The 18,687-nt window shown below is 42.5% G+C and overlaps 1 protein-coding gene across 3 annotated transcripts in view; it reads right to left on the reverse strand.

Moving 5' to 3' along the window:
- LOC114203610 (cytochrome P450 3A12-like) overlaps positions 1-17,927 on the reverse strand; it is a 48,378-nt gene extending 30,451 nt beyond the window's left edge. The window contains exons 1-7 of one of the 3 annotated variants that reach the window (XM_088016700.1): positions 17,750-17,927; positions 13,841-13,934; positions 11,895-11,947; positions 8,776-8,875; positions 3,690-3,803; positions 3,340-3,428; positions 1,875-2,023 (exon numbers count right to left, since the gene is read on the reverse strand). In XM_088016700.1, coding sequence (XP_087872826.1) covers positions 1,875-2,023; positions 3,340-3,428; positions 3,690-3,803; positions 8,776-8,875; positions 11,895-11,947; positions 13,841-13,934; positions 17,750-17,820 — 670 coding nt within the window. In that variant the 5' untranslated portion in view covers positions 17,821-17,927. Of the gene's footprint in view, positions 1-1,874; positions 2,024-3,339; positions 3,429-3,689; positions 3,804-8,775; positions 8,876-11,894; positions 11,948-13,840; positions 14,374-17,749 lie in introns of those variants that run through there. The other 2 variants (XM_088016699.1, XM_088016698.1) reach the window with 2 other exon arrangements.
- Between the last annotated feature and the right edge of the window lie 760 nt (positions 17,928-18,687).

Below are 18,687 nucleotides of genomic sequence, written 5' to 3' on the forward strand. Positions count from 1 at the left end.
TACACAAATAATGAATCATGGAACACTACATCAAAAACTAATGATGTATGGTGATTAACAAAAAGTTGCTCAACCCCATTAGCCATTAGAGAAATGCAAAACAAAACCATAATAAGGTACCCTTTACACCCATTAAGGTGGCCATCATTAAAAAGGTAGACAAGTGTAGACCAAATGTGCCAAGGATGGACAGAAACTGGAACCCTCATACTTTCTGGTGGGAATGTAAAATTGTATCACTATTGTAGAGAAAAGTTTGGCAGTTACTTAATAAATTAAACACACTATATCTTAGCAACATAGCAAGTTACAATGCAAAGCATTGTACAAACATAGCAAAGTTACTTCACAATTCCACCTCTGAATACACACCCAAAAGAAATGAAAACAAGTATTCTAACAAAAATTTGTGCATGAATGTGGATAGTAGCACTATTCGCAATAGCCAAGAGTTGGAAACAACCCAAATGTCTATCAAATGATGGAAGGATAAACAAAATGCAATATGTCCATATAATGGAGTATTAATTGGACATAAAAAGAAAATTCTGATGCATGGTGCAACATGGATGAACCTTGAAAACATTATGCTAATGAAGGGAGGCAGCCACAAAGATCACACGTTATATGATTTTATCTGTATGAAGAGTCCAGAAGAGGCAAATCTATTAAGACAGAAAGGGGATTGGTGGTTGCTTAGGGCTAAAGAAAGTGGGAAGTGAGAGTAAAAAAGTAAAGGATTTCTGTGTTGACAATATTCCAACAGTTGACTGCAGTAAACGTTACACATATCTTTGAATGCACCAAGCAGAGTTCAGTTTCATTGAGTTATAACTGACATACAGTAATACAGTATTGTGTAAGATAAGGTGTACTGCATGTACTTGACATACATATATAAAAAATGATTACCACAATAAGATTAGTTACCGTCTATCAACTCATATAGTTATAAAAACAAAATTTTCTGCCAGTATGAATGGAACTTCTACAATCTACTCACTTAGCAACTTATGAATACATCATACAGTGGTGTTAACTATAGTCATCATGTTGTATTTACCAGTCCAGTACTCCTCTATCTTGTAATTGAAAGTGTATACCTTTGGTCACCTTCATTCAAGTACCACCCCACAACCCCTGCCTCTGATAACCACAAAGCTGATCTCCTTTTGTATGACTCGGTTTCTTATATTGTTTTTTTTTATTCCACATGTAATTGAGGTCATACAATATGTGTCTTTCCCTGTCTGACTCATTTCATTCATCATAATGCCCTCAGAATCCATCCATGTTGTCCAAATACAGAATTTCCTTCCATTTTTATGGTTGAATAAGATTCCATGGTATATACCTACCACATTTTCATTATCCATTCCTTGGACGAAGAACCCAGACTGTAAAAATTGAACTGTACATTTTAAAAGGGGGACATAGTCTCTCGTGGTTCGTCTCCCTCTTTGATTCCCCCCCTTCATTTTTCCCTTCCTTCTCCTAATGTCCTCCATGTTATTCCTTATGTTCCACAAATAAGTGAAACCATATGATAATTGACTTTCTCTGCTTGACTTATTTCACATGATGGGTATTAAGGAGGGCACGTATTGCGTGGAGCACTGGTGTTATACACAAACAATGAATCATGGAACACTACCTCAAAACCCAGTGATGTACTGTATGCTGACTAACATAACATAACAAATAAATAAATAAATAAATAAATATATAAATAAATATGGGGAATTGTATGTTATATGAAGTTATAGCTCAGTAAAGTTGTTGTAGAAAGGTAGGAAGGGAAGAAGTGAGGGAGGAAGGAAGGAAGGGGAAAAAACGGGATGGGAGGATAAAAAGAAACATGGTACTGTACGTACATACTGAGAAGAAAAATGGATCAAGGAAATCAAATTTTAGGAAATTCTTAATATTTTCCACGAAGGGATCTTGTGGGTTGTTGAGGGAATCGATGTTCACTCCAAATGATGTGCTGGTAATCACATCCATGCTGTAGGCCCCAAAGATGCTGAGTAGAGAAACAAAGGCATGGATAATTAAAATCAGCACCTCTTTACTATCCTTATCCAGCACATGCAGCAAGAAGTGCATGTAGATACCCATGCCCAGGCAAGACAAGGGCCACACTTTCAGAACCACCTGTTGCATCATCTGAAGAGTCTATATGCCATCACACTCACTCATGTGGTGTTCATGAGGTGCCAGTGATACAGCTGGCCTTGTGCTAGGGTGATGGGGACACTAGAGCAAATTAGACACATTTCTGAGTTCAAGGAGTTCAGTCAAGGAGGGATAGAGACCCAAAGTGTGACATATTTCAGTAGTATCTTTTGAGTATGGGCAATAGAAGGTAGGTAAGCACTGTGTCTGAGCAGGACCAAAGGTGGAATAATTAACCTTTCCTCAGGGAGTCAAGAAAGGTGAAACTGATCTGGATTTTCTCTCACCACAGTATCTATGCTCAGAGCTGATTCCTCTTCAGCACATGACAGAACACCAACACCCTGTTCTGTGCTGCCAGGAACACCATCCCTTCTTCTCTACACCCCTGCTAAGGCTCCTGAAAGACCCACTCTGTCTCAACTCCAGCGATCTGAGCTCGCTCTGAGGGCTCACTCATTTCTAGACAATGTAAGAATCTAGAACATTCCTCCTTAAAAAATATACATTAAATAAATCAATCCAAAATCGATTTAGGGGATGACATATGTGATCATATGCCACTAGTTTTCCCAGGAGAGTACCAACATATATCTCTTCATTTCATAAAATCAAAAAAATCTCAGTTTACACAAAAAATATGGCCACCCTACCCATCCTATGGGCAGGACCTTCTCTCTTTTGAGATTGAAAGAAGGACAAGCGGTCATAAAAGTTAATATTTAGTATTTTGCTAATACCCTCAACAAAACTGGGAAGAGGTTTACATCATTCCAAGTTCCACATGTTAATGTTCCTGCCCCACCCAGTGCCCACCAATATGTACCAAGTGCCTTCCCCTCCCACTATTCCATACCCTCTACACTCAAAGATTTGGTACAATTACGTTTCTTCTTTTCAACCACATATTTTTATCTTCCAGAATATCCTAGGTGACAACTAAGCAGATAAATGAATCCTGCCTCGTGTACACAAAAGAAGACCCTTTCTTTTCTGGTGGCCCTGCCTTTTTAGGTGAGGTACCTCTTCTTGGATGACCTACCGGCATTGTGATAACACATGTTTCTTTGCTGGAGTAACTCAACAGTGGGGATTTGGCTCTGTGGCAGCAGCTAGAAAGTGTTGTGACAGAGTTGGAATCCCAGCAGCTGCACTCCTACTTACTCTTTCAAGGTGATGGACTTGCTTTTCTCTGTCTCCTTCCTCAGGTTCCTCACCAACACATCTCCATAGTGGCCAATTATGGAGAACATCTACACACAAAATATACCACCACCTGAAGTTAAATTGGAAAATGAAGTCCAAGAATGATGTGGCTTTCATAAGCATGTGGCAGTAAGGGACATTTAATAACAAACTTTATCATGTCTTTCCTAGGACATGAAGATAAAGACCATTTCTCGGAAGCCCAAATTTAGCATACTACCCCTTAAAGATGGAATATGATCTTATTTCCTACCAGCCCCCAGATATATTCCTTAACTTTCTAATTGAAAGTCCTCTTCTTTTCTTACCTCCTTGAGCTTTCCGCTAGTGAAGGTTGGAGACAGCAGTGTTCGCATTCTCTTCCATTCTTCATCCTCAGACAAAGAAACTGAACTTTTCATAAATCCCACTGGACCAAAACACTAGAGTCAAAGAAAAACACAATTTGCCCTACATAAGTTTTGGAGGTCTTAAAGGTTGTGGAAAATTTGTTTAACAGGCAGAAATTATTCAACAAATATTTAGTGATTATCAACTTAATAGTAGGTCCGATGGTAGGTGAGCAACAGATATTTATCCCCAATGCCCAGCCTTCTGCAAGATTGAGGACATATCCAGCCACCTGATGTGCTTTCCAGCCTTTATAGTCCACCTCCTTTTCAATGTAAATGTGGTATGGGAAAATTTGGCAGGGAAACTACTCCTCCGGGGGAATACAGAGGATTAACACCTAGTATATTCTCCTAAACTGTGCAGAGTAGTAGAATTGGATTGGTGGAAGACAGCCAGATAGCCTGGAAAACTGCATGTTGCCTCAGACCAGTTCTGCCTTTACATATATCCACAGCATGAGAAACTCGAAAAATGGATGTCTTGATATGGTGATTTTTAAAAAAAACATTATAGTTAACACTAAAAACATTAGGAATCTATTTGCTCTTGTGAAGAAATGGTACAGTAACATGGAAATCTCTTCCCTCTATATTTTTCCTAAAGGAAAAATATATACATAAGGAAATAATAAGGAAAAAGAGAGAAATAATTCTATTTCCCATCTTGGGATTGGCCTAGCAAGCCAACCAGTTTGAATATTTCTTCCATTTTCCAAAACTATATTTTGTTTTAAAATGGATATCTTCATGGCTAAGATTAACAACTCAGGCAACAATAGATGTTGGTAAGGATGCTGAAAAATGGAAACTCTTGGTGGAAATGCAAACTGGTGCAGCCACTCTGGAAAATAGTATGGAGTTTCTTCAAAAACTTAAAAATAGAACTACCCTACAACCTAGCAATTGGACTACTAGGTATTTATCAGAAGGATACAAACATAGTGATTTGAAAGGGCACATGCACCCCAATGTTTATAGCAGCAATGTCCACAATTGCCAAAATACAGAAAGACTCCAGATGTCTATGACAGATGAATGGATAACGAAGACTTGGTATATATAAAGTCTTATATATAATATAAAATCTTAAATATATATGTATATAATATAATAATATTAAATAATTATTATATTGTATATTTATATTATATATAATATTTATATAATATAATATAAAATCTTAAAAAACACTATATCAAAAACTAATGATGTACTGTATGGTGACTAACATAACATAATAAAATTAAATTAAATTAAAAAAAGAAACAAAACAGATGAACATAGGAGAAGGGAAGGAAAATAAAATAAGAGGGAAAAACAGAGGGAGGCAAACCCTAAGACACTCTTAACTATAGAGAACAAACAAAGTTGCTGGTGGGGAGGGAGGTACGGGGATGGGGTAACTGGATGATGGGCATTAAGGAGGGCACTTAATGTAATGAGCGCTGGATGTTGTATGCAACTGATGAATGACTGAATTCTACCTCTGAAACTAGTAATACAATATATATCAATTAAATTGAATTTAAATTTTAAAAAGTTTTTAAGATTTTATTTATTTATTTGTCAGAGAGAGAGAGAGCAAAAGCAGGGGGAGCAGCAGGCAGAGGGAAAGGCAGGCTCCCCACTGAGCAAGGAGCCCAACGCACAACTGGATCCCAGGACTCCAGGATCATGATGTGAGCCAACGGCAGAAGCTCAACCGACTGAGCCACCCAGCCATCCATACCAAAAAAATTTCAATTACAATAAAATGAAAATAAAAAATAAAATGGATATCTCCAACACCATTTCATGATAAAAACTCAAACTAGGAAGAGAGGAAAAATTTCCTGACTTAATAATGAGCATCTAAAAACCTGACAGCTAACATCACCTCAGTGAGGAAAGACTGATGTTATAACACTAAGATGATGGAACAGACACTCCAGCCTCTGTTATCCCACAAAGAACAACAATTAGACAGATATCCACAAACAAAAATAGGCCCAAGTGCTTAGGAGTCCATTTAAGAAGTTTCAACAACAGAATGGAGAAAACTCCTGAGAATAACTGTGTGAGGAAAATAAGGAAAATAACTTCATTTTGCCTGCATCACCCCATGACCCAGGCCAGCACTGCTCAGCACCAACAGGACACTCCCTGACTGAGACAGTTCCCCTTCCTGGGGAACAGCAGAAGGATGAGCAACTATTAGCCCTAGTCCTTCAGAACATGGCACAAATGACCTGTTCTGGTTTCAAACCTCCCAGAGACTGGCATGGCTGACATCTAGACACAGCTAGGAACAAAGAAGGGCAGGACTACCAGTATCAGTCAAGTGGCAGGAGTGACCATGTTTCTCTGTGTCCTGCTCTGCAGAAAAACCTAGCAGTCTTTGTTGCTGAGGAACTAAAAGCCAGCCGAGCACTGTGCACCCTCAAAGATTTTGCTGCTGATAGTCTCACAGGTTTTCACAATTGCAGACTCCAGCTGCCTCAGTCCTGTGGTGTCCCATCTGTACTCACTGGAGTTGTCTCAGCCAGTGCCACCACCAACACTGTGAGCCCCAGAATCTACACCACCAGCCAGTTTGGCCTCTGTAACTCAGCATATGGACAGCACAAGCCCAGGCCCCAGCAGCTTTCAGGTACCTGAGGTCAGGCCTGACTCCTGTCACTGGACTGCAGTGCCACATGAGACCACAGCTAAACCCTGAAGCTGTACACCTTCACATGGCCGGCCTGAACTCCACTCACGAACCCCCACTGCTGTGCATGCACTACTGGCTAGCTCTGAAGCCACGTGAGTGCACACAGACAGCCCAGACACTCAAGGCTCCCTGTGTGCCCACAGTCAGACAGTCCCCACCACTGGCACTAGCTCTGTTTTGGGCATGAGCCTGCTTTCAGCCCCTACAGATGAGTGTGTGCATAGCACCAGCTCTTGCCACCATTCTCCTTCCCCAGCCTCCTGGCACTGGATCTGGTGGTGCTGCTGAAGACCCCAACAGCCACTGCAGCCACAAAGAACCCTCCACTGCTCTTGCTGCCAAGGATCATGCTGTTGCTGAAGTTGTGGCCCCCAACTGCCTGAACCAATCATGCCCTCCTGATTATTTTAAATTATCCAGTCAGAGTGAGGTACAAAAATGAAAAGAATTGGGAAGAAAACCTACAGGACTTATAGGACACCAACAAGTGAAACAATATTCATATTATGGGAGTCCCAGTAGGTGAAGAGAGAAGTGGACAGAATGCTTACTGAAAGAAACAATGGCTGAAAACTTCTCAAACCTAGGGAAATGTATGGACATCTTGGGACATGAAGCTTAAAGTCCCCAATAACACCGAATCTGAAAAGACTTCTCCAAGAGACATTATAATAAAACTCAAAAATTAAACCCAAAGAAAAAATCTTGAAAGCAGCAAGAGAAAAGGAGCCCATCACATACAAGGGAACATCATAGGGCTGTCAGTGGATTCCCCAGCAGAAATCGTGAAAGGCAGAAAACAGTGGGTGATTTATTTGATGTGCTGAAAAAAAAAAAACCAACTAAGAATACCTTACCCAGAAAAACAAAGCTCTCAGAAATGAGAGAGAGATAAAGACTTTTCCAGAGAAACAAAAGTGGACAGAATTCATTACCACTAAGCCTGCCTTACAAGAAATGCTAAAGGAAGTCCTTCAAGCTGAAAAACAAAAAGGGCACTTACTAGGAACATGAAATCACATGAAAGTATAAATCTCACTGGTAAATATAAATGTATAAATTCAGAATACAATGATATTGTAAACTGGTGACGTACAAATTACTTAAAACTCTAGTGAAAGCTTAAAATAGAATTAATTTTAAAAACTATAGCTAAGTTCTTTATAGATCTTGGAGACCAGTCTTTTATCTGTAATGTCATTTGCAAATATCTTCCCCAATTTGTGGATTGCCTCTAACATAACACAATAAAAAAAATGAAAAGAGGGGGGCAAATATTATGTAAACACAGATAAGGTAATTCTAAATTTGTATGGAAAAGCAAAGGAGCTAAAAGACCTAAACAATTCCAACAAAATATAAAATGGGAGGAATCACTGCTCATGATGCTGAGACTTACTATATGGCCACAGTAATCAAGAGAGCCTGGCATTGGTGGAGGGAGAGATACAGAGATCAATGAACAGAACAGAGAATGAGAAATAGACATCACACATATAAGCCAACTCAATTTTGATACTGCTACAAAAGCAATTCAATGGAGGAAGTATAGCCTTTTCACAAAGGGTGCTGGAGCAATTAGACATCCATAGGCCAAAAACAAGGATCTTTGACCTACACTTCACACCTCACAGTTAACACTAAAAATTGACACAAAATGGATCACAGACTTAAATGCGAAACATAAAACCATATAGGATTTACATTATAAATATAAAACATAAAACTATATAGTTAAAGGTAAAACAAAAAAGTAAATACTTGGAGAAAATCCTAGGGCCTTAGGGCTAGGTGAAGATTTTTCAAACTTGATGCCGAAGTCACAACCCATAAATGGATAAAAGGATACACTGGCCTTGTCAAAATTAAAAAGAAAAACCCAAAATTGTGTGCTCTGCTGAAAACCCTGAGATAATGAAGAGACAAGCTACACACTGTGCCTATAAAAGAGTAGTAAGAGGGAGACACTTTGGTGATGGAACAACCTTGTAACGTCATTGAGGTGGCGGATACACAAATCTACATGTAAGATAAATGTTCAGAGAACAACACACACACACACACACACACACGCACACGCACACGAGTGCATATAAAACTGCTCAAATCTGTTTAAGTTCTGTGACTAGAACCAATGTCAAACTCGGCTTGGACACTGTACTGTAGTTGAGCAAGATATAGCCTTAGAGGAAACGGCTTGAAGGTTACATGACATGGGACCTTCTGTGACAACTTCCTGTGAATCTATTCTTATTTCCAAATAAAAGTTTTATAAGTAACTACGTAAACGTAAAATAAATCCATGCCTACCCGCCGGTTTGTGAAGACAGAGTAACATTCTTTCACGAGTACCGTTTTGATCATGTCCGGATCCATGATAGCCAACACAGGCTGTCGCCCATCATAAAACCTGTGTGGGAAAAAGAGACCTGATTGCACTTAACATGACAGTTTCTGCAGTTGCAGCCACGCCTGGAAGTCTAGACTTTTATCCGGATGGTACCTAATCTATTCTCTGAGATCATGGTTAGAAAAAACATTAGAACATCTCTTAAGTCTAGGTGTGTACATGGGTATTTCCTGGACCATTCTCCGTAATTTTTTGTATGTTTAAAATGCTACAAATATTTTAGAAGTAGGGCAAACAGTTCAAATAATTTATCTATATTAACAAAAAAGAAGTTAGGGTGGTAAATAACTGAAGGCAAGTAAATTATCTAGGAACAAAAAGAATAATGGAGAGTCTGTCTACCCAGTCACTAAAAATTATAATTTTGAAGATATATCAAACACATGAAAGGCATAGGAGAGAATATTAGATGAAAATTGTGCATACACTGATCACATATATGTAACATGTGTCTGCAAATGAAAAGACTTGGAATACTCAAAAAGTGATGGCAAAATTATGAATTATTTCTTTATTTAATAAAATATGCTTCCCAGTTACATGTGAAAGGAAATATTATTTTTAATATCGAGAGAGGTCCTTGATAGCATTAAGTCAGAAAATTTTGAAACAAAAGAAAAGAGAAAAAAAGAAAGAGAAAAATACATATAACTCATTCTAGAGGTATTTCCTTTTTATTACTTATATTTATTCTTTATGTGGGTCCCAGGTGTGAGCTCCTTGGGCTTCATGTGACATCCCTAAGCAACGTGGCAAGCCCACTTTTGCACATGTCTCACACAAAGCTGACTCTTTATATGTGATCCATCCCTCTCCAGCCTGACTTGACTGCCCCTGTGGCCTTTAATGGGAATCTGTCCCCAGCAAGAGGTTTACTTTAAGCTTAATTAGACCATAAATAAATAAAATTTATTTTGTTTCCACTATGCATCATTTGCATTTACTAGAAAAAAATGAAAGATTTTCCACAAGTCCCCTATTCTTTCTTTTTTTTCTTTTTTTTATTATGTTATGTTAGTCACCATACAGTACATCATTAGGTTTTGATGTAGTGCTCCATGATTCACTGTTTGCGTACAACACCCAGTGCTCCATGCAATATGTGCCCTCCTAAATACCCGTCACCCGGCTAACCCATCCCCCCACCCCCATCCCCTCTAAAACCCTCAGTTTGTTTCCTGGAGTCCATAGTCTTTCATGGTTCATCTCTCCCTCCGATTTCCCCCTTTCATTTTTCCCTTCTTTCTCCTAATGTCCTCCATGCTGTTCCTTACGTTCCACAAATAAGTGGAACCATATGATAAGTGACTTTCTCTGCTTGACTTATTTCACTTAGCATCATCTCCTCAGTCCCATCCATGTTGATGCAAAAGTTGGGTATTCATCCTTTCTGATGGCTGAGTAATATTCCATTGTATATATGGCCCACATCTTCTTTATCCATTCGTCTGTTGAAGGGCATCTCGGCTCTTTCCACACTTTGGCTTTTGTGGACATTGCTGCTATGAACATGGGGGTGCATATGGCCCTTCTTTCCACTACATCTGTGTCTTTGGGGTAAATACCCAGTAGTGCAATTGCCGGGTCATAGGGTAGCTCTATTTTTAATTTTTGGAGGAACCTCCACACTGTTTTCCAAAGTGGCTGTACCAACTTACATCCCAACCAACAGTGTGAGAGGGTTTCCCTTTCTCCACAACCTCTCCAAAGTTTGTTGTTTCTTGCCTTGTCCATCTTTGCCATTCTAACTGGTGTGAGGTGGTATCTCAGTGTGGTTTTGATTTGAATTCCCTGATGGCTAATGACCTTATTCTTCCTTTGATGTCATAGGGGAATTTTAAATGGTTTAATGATCACATCAAAAAATGGATGGGACCACCACACTAAATACTACCCATCTCCAAAAAGTATTCTAAAACTCAGAAGGTTTTAGTGGGGGTCAAGTATACTCAGTGTTGAAGCGGTGATGGAAATTACTGAGGTAGCACTTAGGGCTGTCTGCTCTCCCAGCAGCCTGATTGTATTTATTGGAGGATTCCCCTTGTCCCATCATGTTTCTTCAAAAACATGTGGGTGGACAAGGGACAGTGCTTTAGGGTAACCCTTTTCTTAAGGATGTCTTTTACCTTAGCTTTTTTTTCTTTAAATTCAATTAGCCAACATATAGTACATCGTTAGTTTTTGATGTAGTGTTCAATGATTCATTAGTTGCATATAACACCCAGTACTCATCACATCACGTGCCCTCCTTAATGCCCATCATCCAGTTACCCCATCCCCCCACCCACCTCCCTTTCCACAACCCCCAGTTTGTTTCCCGGAGTCAAGAGTCTCATGGTTGGGCTCCATCTCTGATTTCTTCCCATTCAGTTTGCCCTCCCCTCCCCTATAATCCTCTGCACTAACCCTTTATATTCATGATCTCACACAGCCCTAATATTGCTTCCACTACCAGTTAAATTCAGATTCTTGGGACCCACCCCATATGCTCCACATTCAGCATTCCGGGGGATGGAAACCAAGAATCTGCATTTTGAACAAGCTCTCCCAGGTGATTCTTACCCACAGCCAAGCATGAGAACCATGTACTAAGGACAGAACTGGGGCCCACCATGGAAGACTGGCTCCATCCACAGCTGAGCAGTACTGAATGTGGGAAGGGGCAGTGGAGCTGAACCAGTGGTGATCCAGACATCTGGGTTCTTTCTATGCCATCATGTGGTTTATGCCCAATGCCATTCAGAGACGATGGTTTCTGAAGACATGACCCGAGAAAAGAAAGAGGTACGGAGAGGTACCTGCTCCCTGCTGTGAGCAGCCCAGCACCACACTATACGTCTCCAGGCCTGATTCACACTTAGACCTGCACACCTGGTGACACATGTGATCCCAGGAGGCAGAGGTTCCAGAAGCTTTACTATAGCAGGCTTCATCCCAAGGGGCTCTTGGCTGAGACTGTTCACACCACAGGGGCTTCATCATAATAAGTCTATCCAATGGAAGTTTCCAGAACACTCACCCCCAAAATCTTCCATACTTTCTAAAACATTTCTCATCAAAACCAGAAAAACCCTGCAAGAAGAAACAAAACATATTACTAATCTAAATCTCCTGAGCCCCATCTCCTACAGGGACGAGAAGGACTCAGATCACATGAAATGCAGCTTACTATCTCACTGGCACTCAGAGGGAAGCTCTTATGCACAGGTGTCTTACTGGAAAGGAGAGAAAACAAGAGGATATTGAAATGGAGAAATTCAAGTCCCTCTTGAATCCTCTCCAAGTATTGCAGATACTGAACAACTTACCCTGTCTGTGAGGACTACAGAACCTCTGAAATTCTGGCCTGTTTGGCTTGTGCCTGTGTTGTCTCTAAATCTCAGAGTCCTCTGAATTATTACCTCAGGGCCCTTGGGAAAACTGGAGCTAAGGGAAAGTCAGTGTGGCCTGCGCCTTCTGAACCCCCAGTCAGCATCCTGTTCATTGATCTCAGGAGGCCTACTAGAATTCCAGCGGATTTAGGAAATTAAGACACCAGTGACCTCTTTTAGTCTAGCAGATTTACAGAAGTCTAAGACATGTTTGTTGAGTGAGTAAGTGAGAGATGAGTGAAGGAATGACAAGGTGGACTCGCCTTCCAGTCATCCAGCAAACACAGGAAGAAGGGACCATGCCACCACTCCACAAAGGGCAGAACAAATTAAAATACTTGATATGAGTTTTCACTTAAGAAAAGAACAACAAAACTTCCTGTCCCTAAGTTTTAGCTGTGACTTTGATGTACTAACTGTGCAGAACAGGGTCCCAGAAATGTGGATCTTGGGGTGCCGGTACTAAGGAGTTGATCCGGGAAAAGAGGAAAGGAAATTATTGCTTTTCTGGAGAGAAAAAGTCCGGGAAGTTCTCAGGTGGTAACTGGGCACCGAGAGTCTCAGCAGGGAGAAGTGGGATCTGAGAAACAAGCCTCAGGTCTGGGGGAAAGGGACTCCACAGCAGAGAGCAGCCTGCACGTGAGACTCTGCCTGCTGGCCTTCTGATGTGAGCTCCTAACCTTCTGGCCCAGGGGGGCCTCAGACAAGCCACCAGAGCTGCATGAGCCACACATCAGTCTGTGTGTCTGCTAATACATTCCACTCAGCACATTAACCTCTTAAAAATGTTTGTCAAAGCATCTCTTTTCTAGTGATTTTGCATGGGCAGTTGTACCTTATGTGAAGAACAATATACATATAAACACAACTTGATCAAAGATGAAAACCTGAGGTCAATAGAAAGCACCATCTCCCCTCAGCAAAACTCCCTCCCTGCTCAACTCACCCAGAAGGTGCCTACAATGAAGGTAGGGAAGTAAAGCAGAGAGCTCTGGGTCAACCTCTCAAATCCCAAGAGATGTCACCATTAGCGAAGGGTGAGTTAGAGCTTGGAAATAAAGGCAGGGGGTTGGCAATTTTTGAGAGAATTCAAGTATGTGCAAATTCCCTAAAGGTGAATTTGGAAAGCCCAATAAACTGAAGTTCCAGAGCTATCCAGCAAAACAAAAGGCTACCCAGAGCTTGTACTATGAACAGAAAAGTCTGACTCTCGCATACACAGCTTAATGGACCACTAGCGTGGACCCCCTTGATGCTCCTCCCCTAATACCAAATACAATGGTGCCTTCCTGTGAATCTGCACCTGCCAGAAACAAAAGCCTCTTCTCGATGCTCACAAGCTAGAACATCAAGTCCTGGGTTGAAGCAGCCAGAGAGCTGGGGCTGCCCACTGAGGCAAACCATGAGGCTCCTGACAGCAGACACTAGAGCCCCGGGGTAGAACTGGCCATGTGCTGGGTGGGGCCTGTGACACCACTTCTGGGAAGTCTGAGCTTCCTAAGCACTTCTTCCTCAGGATGAGCATATTTACACTGAAACTAAGCTGGGATTGACAATCATAAGAAGCAAAAGAGGGAGCTCAGGCAACACTCACCTTACGGTAGGCCAGAGCAGTTCCCACAAAAGGCCAAGGTGTTGGCCCAGGAATTCCCAGCTTCTTAAAAAGTCCATGTGTGGAGGTCCCATATCTATAAAGTGAAAGAGAAAGCCAGGTCACAGGGATGGTGGAATAAGTGCTGAGGCTGGCAGTCACTGACACAGAACTGGGACAGGGGAGGGAGGGAGGTAACATGTAGGCCAGAAATAATAAGAGCAATTCCAACGACAATAATTACATTCCTTCATCATCTCCTTCCCCACCTCCACTGTGAGACCCACAAAACGTAATGATGATTAGCTAAGGGCAGCCGAAATCTTCACGGTCCCAATCCTAAAGTGAAGACTTGATAAGTGTTTCCACACGAGTGCTCCTAAAAGGGTCATGCTGATCTCTTCCAGGAAATCCACTCATGCCATTTAGTAAATGACTCTTCCGTAACTTTCTCTAGGGAGAAAGAGAAAAAATTTCTGCTCCAATGATGAGATTTTGCTTAAGTATATCCACTCAGTAATAGAGGGCTTGTGAGAGCCTACCATGAAAGTGTGCTGCAGTTTGCTCAGAGACTTTTGTGGTTTTCCTTCCTTGTAGGACCTATCTCTGTGTGAGATCTGGTCCTTCTGAAATCTATGTTCGTTGAGACACCTTGAGCAACAACAGTGTTCTCATTTCTGTACAATGAAAACTGTGTCCAAGGCTCCACTGGCCTCACTGAAAAGTGAGATGCTTTCAGCTCCACCCAAGTCTCTGTTGTCAGGTACTCTGGTTCTCCTGAGCTGCAGAGAAGGGGGGCTGACCCATATGTGCCCTAAACGATACGATATAAAAGAATCCGTAAGGAAACAATCCATTTCCAGACCATTCTTCCCCTCATGGCATCTGGTCCCTCAACCTGTGATACTCACCTGCTCAGCACACTGCCAGGTACACTCTTTTTTTTTTTTTTTCAAGATGGTCACTCACAAAGCAGTTAGTTTACCAACTCTGTGCAACAACTGTCTCAGAAATCCATTACAGATGGTGCTCCCTATGGCAGGCTTGTCTACAATCATCTTTCATGGGTCATGTGCGGAATCCCACAACTGGGGTTCTGGATCCTTGCAAGCCTTCCACTTAGGTGTTGCTGACAGATCGCAGAGTGGAGGAAGAAGACAGGCTGAAGGAGGAAGCTGCCAGAAACCATTTTACCCATGAACTTGCTAGGCCTACAAGGCTAACCCCATAGAGGCAATTTAGGAAAGTATGGCGGGAACGGATGCTAGGTAGAAACGGCTCAACAAACCCTGCAGGTGTTTTCAGCTAACTGATAGGGGGCCTTCCAAAGTCCAGATACCTCCAGTCAACAGCAGAATACATGTTATGCAACATAAAATGAGTGATGATAAAATATTCCAAGATTGGGATTAAGACCTTATCTCCTCTTCTCTGGAGGTGAGCCTTTATAGATAGTTCAGGTTCCAGATATTCTGTACAAATCCAGCAAATTGTATATTATGTAATCAAATAATCCCCCAAAGTTGCATAAAAGGACCTGGGTTTGAGGGACCAGCAGAGGTACCTCAGCCTGGCCCAGCTGGGTGTTTGGATCCTTTTTCCAGAACAGTGGACGCAGGAGTACCTACTGCCAGAAGCGGGGGTGGCCTAGTCCCACCTCCATTCTATCCTTGCTATCACCAGCACAACATATCAATTCCTCTTTCTGAACATTCGACATGCTCCATGAACTCCCAAGTGGGGCCAAGCAACTGAGTGATGTGACCCAAGGAAAGATCTGGTCTAGTGTCTAAACTCACATGGCTCCATAAGAAGGCAGAGGGTGGGCTGGGTGAATTTTTCTGATTCTTCCCAGCTTCCCTCCTCTTGGTAGAGTCATGTTGCACTTGGTACAAATGAAGGGGTTAAAATAAAGCCACTCATTTTTCTTGCCTTTACATTGCACTGGCATACAGAAGGCACTGTCTACACGTAATGACACCTGGCTACACCAGTGTTTTCTAAGTCTACAGGGTTGTTTGCCTGGTGGTGACAATATCCAGTGACAGCCCCGCTGCAAGACAGACTACACACGGTGTGGCTTATAGGGTGGCCCTGTCCCCTGGCTTCTAGCAGATGAGATGCTAGCCCTGCAGTCCCATGACAACCTTCTGTAGGAAAAGGATCAAGGAGTAGCTCTCAGAGGTCTGCTCTGAGGGAGGACTATTCTCCCACTCCATCCCCAAGTCCTACCTGGATGCCTCTCACATCAGTACTGGCTCACAGTCCCACTACTCACCTGTGCTGAGAGGTTAAAATAATCTGCGGGGCCCATGTATTGAAAAAATAGACAATCTGTGACATAAAAGTGTGTATGGGTACACCAAATTCACATTGCCAACATCACTCTAGAAGGCTGAGGTCATCTATGTACCTTTATAGTCACAAAAGCTGAACCAACAGCCCTGTTGTATCGTTCAGAAAGAACATGCTGGAAATAGTCTTATCTCAGTAGAAGACCTATTATTAAATAGAATGAAATTAAACCATACCAATTCATCTTAAATGTCATCACACAGAAAACGTGTTGCACGATACTTGGCATTCCTAACCTTTTTCTCAGAAAATGAAAATGAGGTCTCCATGTTTATGCTCATGTCCTCATGATTTCCTACACTTCAAGAAAGTGAAATTGAAACAGAGGTTAAATGTGACATGGAGGGTCTTTCCCTACCCACATTGTGAAACTAAGTCTTTCCCAACCTGTTCCGTGATACCAGAAATCCCACCACTGACAAGAATTCCTCTGCTAGACAGGTTGAGTCTTCCTATTGTACTGTAACATAAAGGCAAAAACACATTTAAAATCCAAATTGGCTTTCAGGGCTCTGTCTTTGTGGCTGCTGGAAGATTTCATATCATGGGTAAAGAAATCTCCATACTGGGGCGCCTGGGTGGCTCGGTCATTAGGCGTCTGCCTTCGGCTCAGGTCATGATCCCAGGGTCCTGGGATCGAGCCCCGCATCAGACTCCCTGCTGCACGAAAAGCCTGCTTCTCCCCCTCCCACTCCCCCTGCTTGTGTTCTCTCTCTCTCGCTGTGTCTCTCTGTGTCAAATAAATAAACAAAATCTTAAAAAAAAAAACTTAAAAAAAATGTCTATACTGATGCTAACCTTCCTAGAGACTGGAAAGAAAAGGTGACATGAATACAATTTTAAGAAATCTGCCAAGTCTCCTCAGCTCTAAAGATGCTCATTTAGGGGTAAAGTGTTCTGTATATTATGGGGGGCAGGGTGGTAATGGCCAGGAGAAGGGCAGAAAAGAGGGAAGAGGCCAGTCAGGAGAGGAAGGCGAGGCATCTGCAGCCCCCCTGGAAGTCTGGGTGCACCAGGTGCCCTGAGTCCATGATGCCTGGTGGTGGAGAGAGGGGAGTAGGAGCCACCTGAGTGACACAGGCGCAGTCCTTCTACACATCTCTTGCAGTGGACCGAGAGGAGAAGGTGAAGATAATGAGACAAAGACCCAAGGCACTCCCTCTGCCTCCAGAATCCCCCACAGCTTGGAAGGCGGTGAGGACCCCAGAGCACCGGGGCCTGTTGATTTTACTCTGCCTCTGCTGAATTCTGCTGGGTTAGTCCAGGTCCCAACTGGTAGTCAATCAGAAGATCATCCCTAGGAGCAAATAATGTCACTCTAGCTCCTAGCTACAGAAATTGGAGTTGGGGTGTGGGGGCTTCAGCAGATCAGCAGATCTGATGAGGTCAGTAATAACGCTTTATGTATTCTTAGCATGTTTGAAGCACCCAACACTTGAGCAGCTTCCCCTTTGTTAACTTTTCTGATCCTCAAAACAGGCGAGGAAAACGGGGTAGATGCTGATTAGCAACCCAAGTCCAGGGTTCCAGAGGCAATGAGCCTGGACAGTTACTCACAGATAGAGGAACACGAGGCCCGTAGCCAGGAGAAGCCAGGTTTCCATGGAAAAGCTTGGGATCAGGTCCATGGCCACTTTTCCTCTATGAATTCTCTTTCCTTTCGTTCAGCAGGGTTGCTAGTCTTTGCTGGCCTGTGTGTGCGGAGCTTCCGTTCCCACCAGTGGTGATTCAGTGACGCTGGAATGTCTCTACCGAAAAAGGGGCGGGGCTAGAGCTACAGCCAGTAGCAGGGCCCCCCCGAGCTCCACCCGCAGGTGCCCCCCCCAGTCATGCGTGCTGGCAAGGCATCCTGCATACTCCCAGTTTGACCTCCAATGAGTTCCTACTCTGTGGGAAATCAATAAATAACTCAGTGTTATCAGTAATCTCAAAGGTTAGCGAAACTCATTAAAGTCACTCTCCTTAAATCTCTAACCCATCCTTGTCAGCGTGGCTCCCTGCACCCCTAAATACTTGAAACTCTTCAAACAAGAACGTGTAGATCTACACATCTTCACCCATGTAGTTTCCTCTGCCTAAAAATGTCCCTGTGCCCCCTACAAGGATCCTACTCATCGTTCAAACCCAGCTCCGACAGAATCCCCTCTGGTAGAGTCTTCCCTCACCAATCTCCTTGAACACATATAACCACTTCATCCTCTGGGAAACTTCTGTCCCCCCAGCCCCAGTTCTATGATTACCCTTTCTACCCTCCAGCCCTGGACACCTATTAGCCTTAGATAGAGAGCTTCTCAAGGGCGCCGTCTGTGTACTCATCAACATTAGGAGCCTAGTCCCCCACAAAGCACTATATGCTCAGGGGGCATCCAGAAAGGTTGGTGGAGTTGAGTTGGTGTCGGTGAAATTGTGCCCGCATGGCCGGAGAAACTGGATTATATGGCATACCTATGGAATCCATGGGACGATGGAGCCCTGCAAATAGATAATTAACGGCT

This window comes from Eumetopias jubatus, unplaced genomic scaffold (assembly GCF_037043125.1).
Source record: "Eumetopias jubatus isolate StellerSeaLion01/CBP00866 unplaced genomic scaffold, mEumJub1_p1.0 scaffold_12, whole genome shotgun sequence".
In the NCBI taxonomy this organism is placed as follows: Eukaryota; Metazoa; Chordata; class Mammalia; order Carnivora; family Otariidae; genus Eumetopias; species Eumetopias jubatus.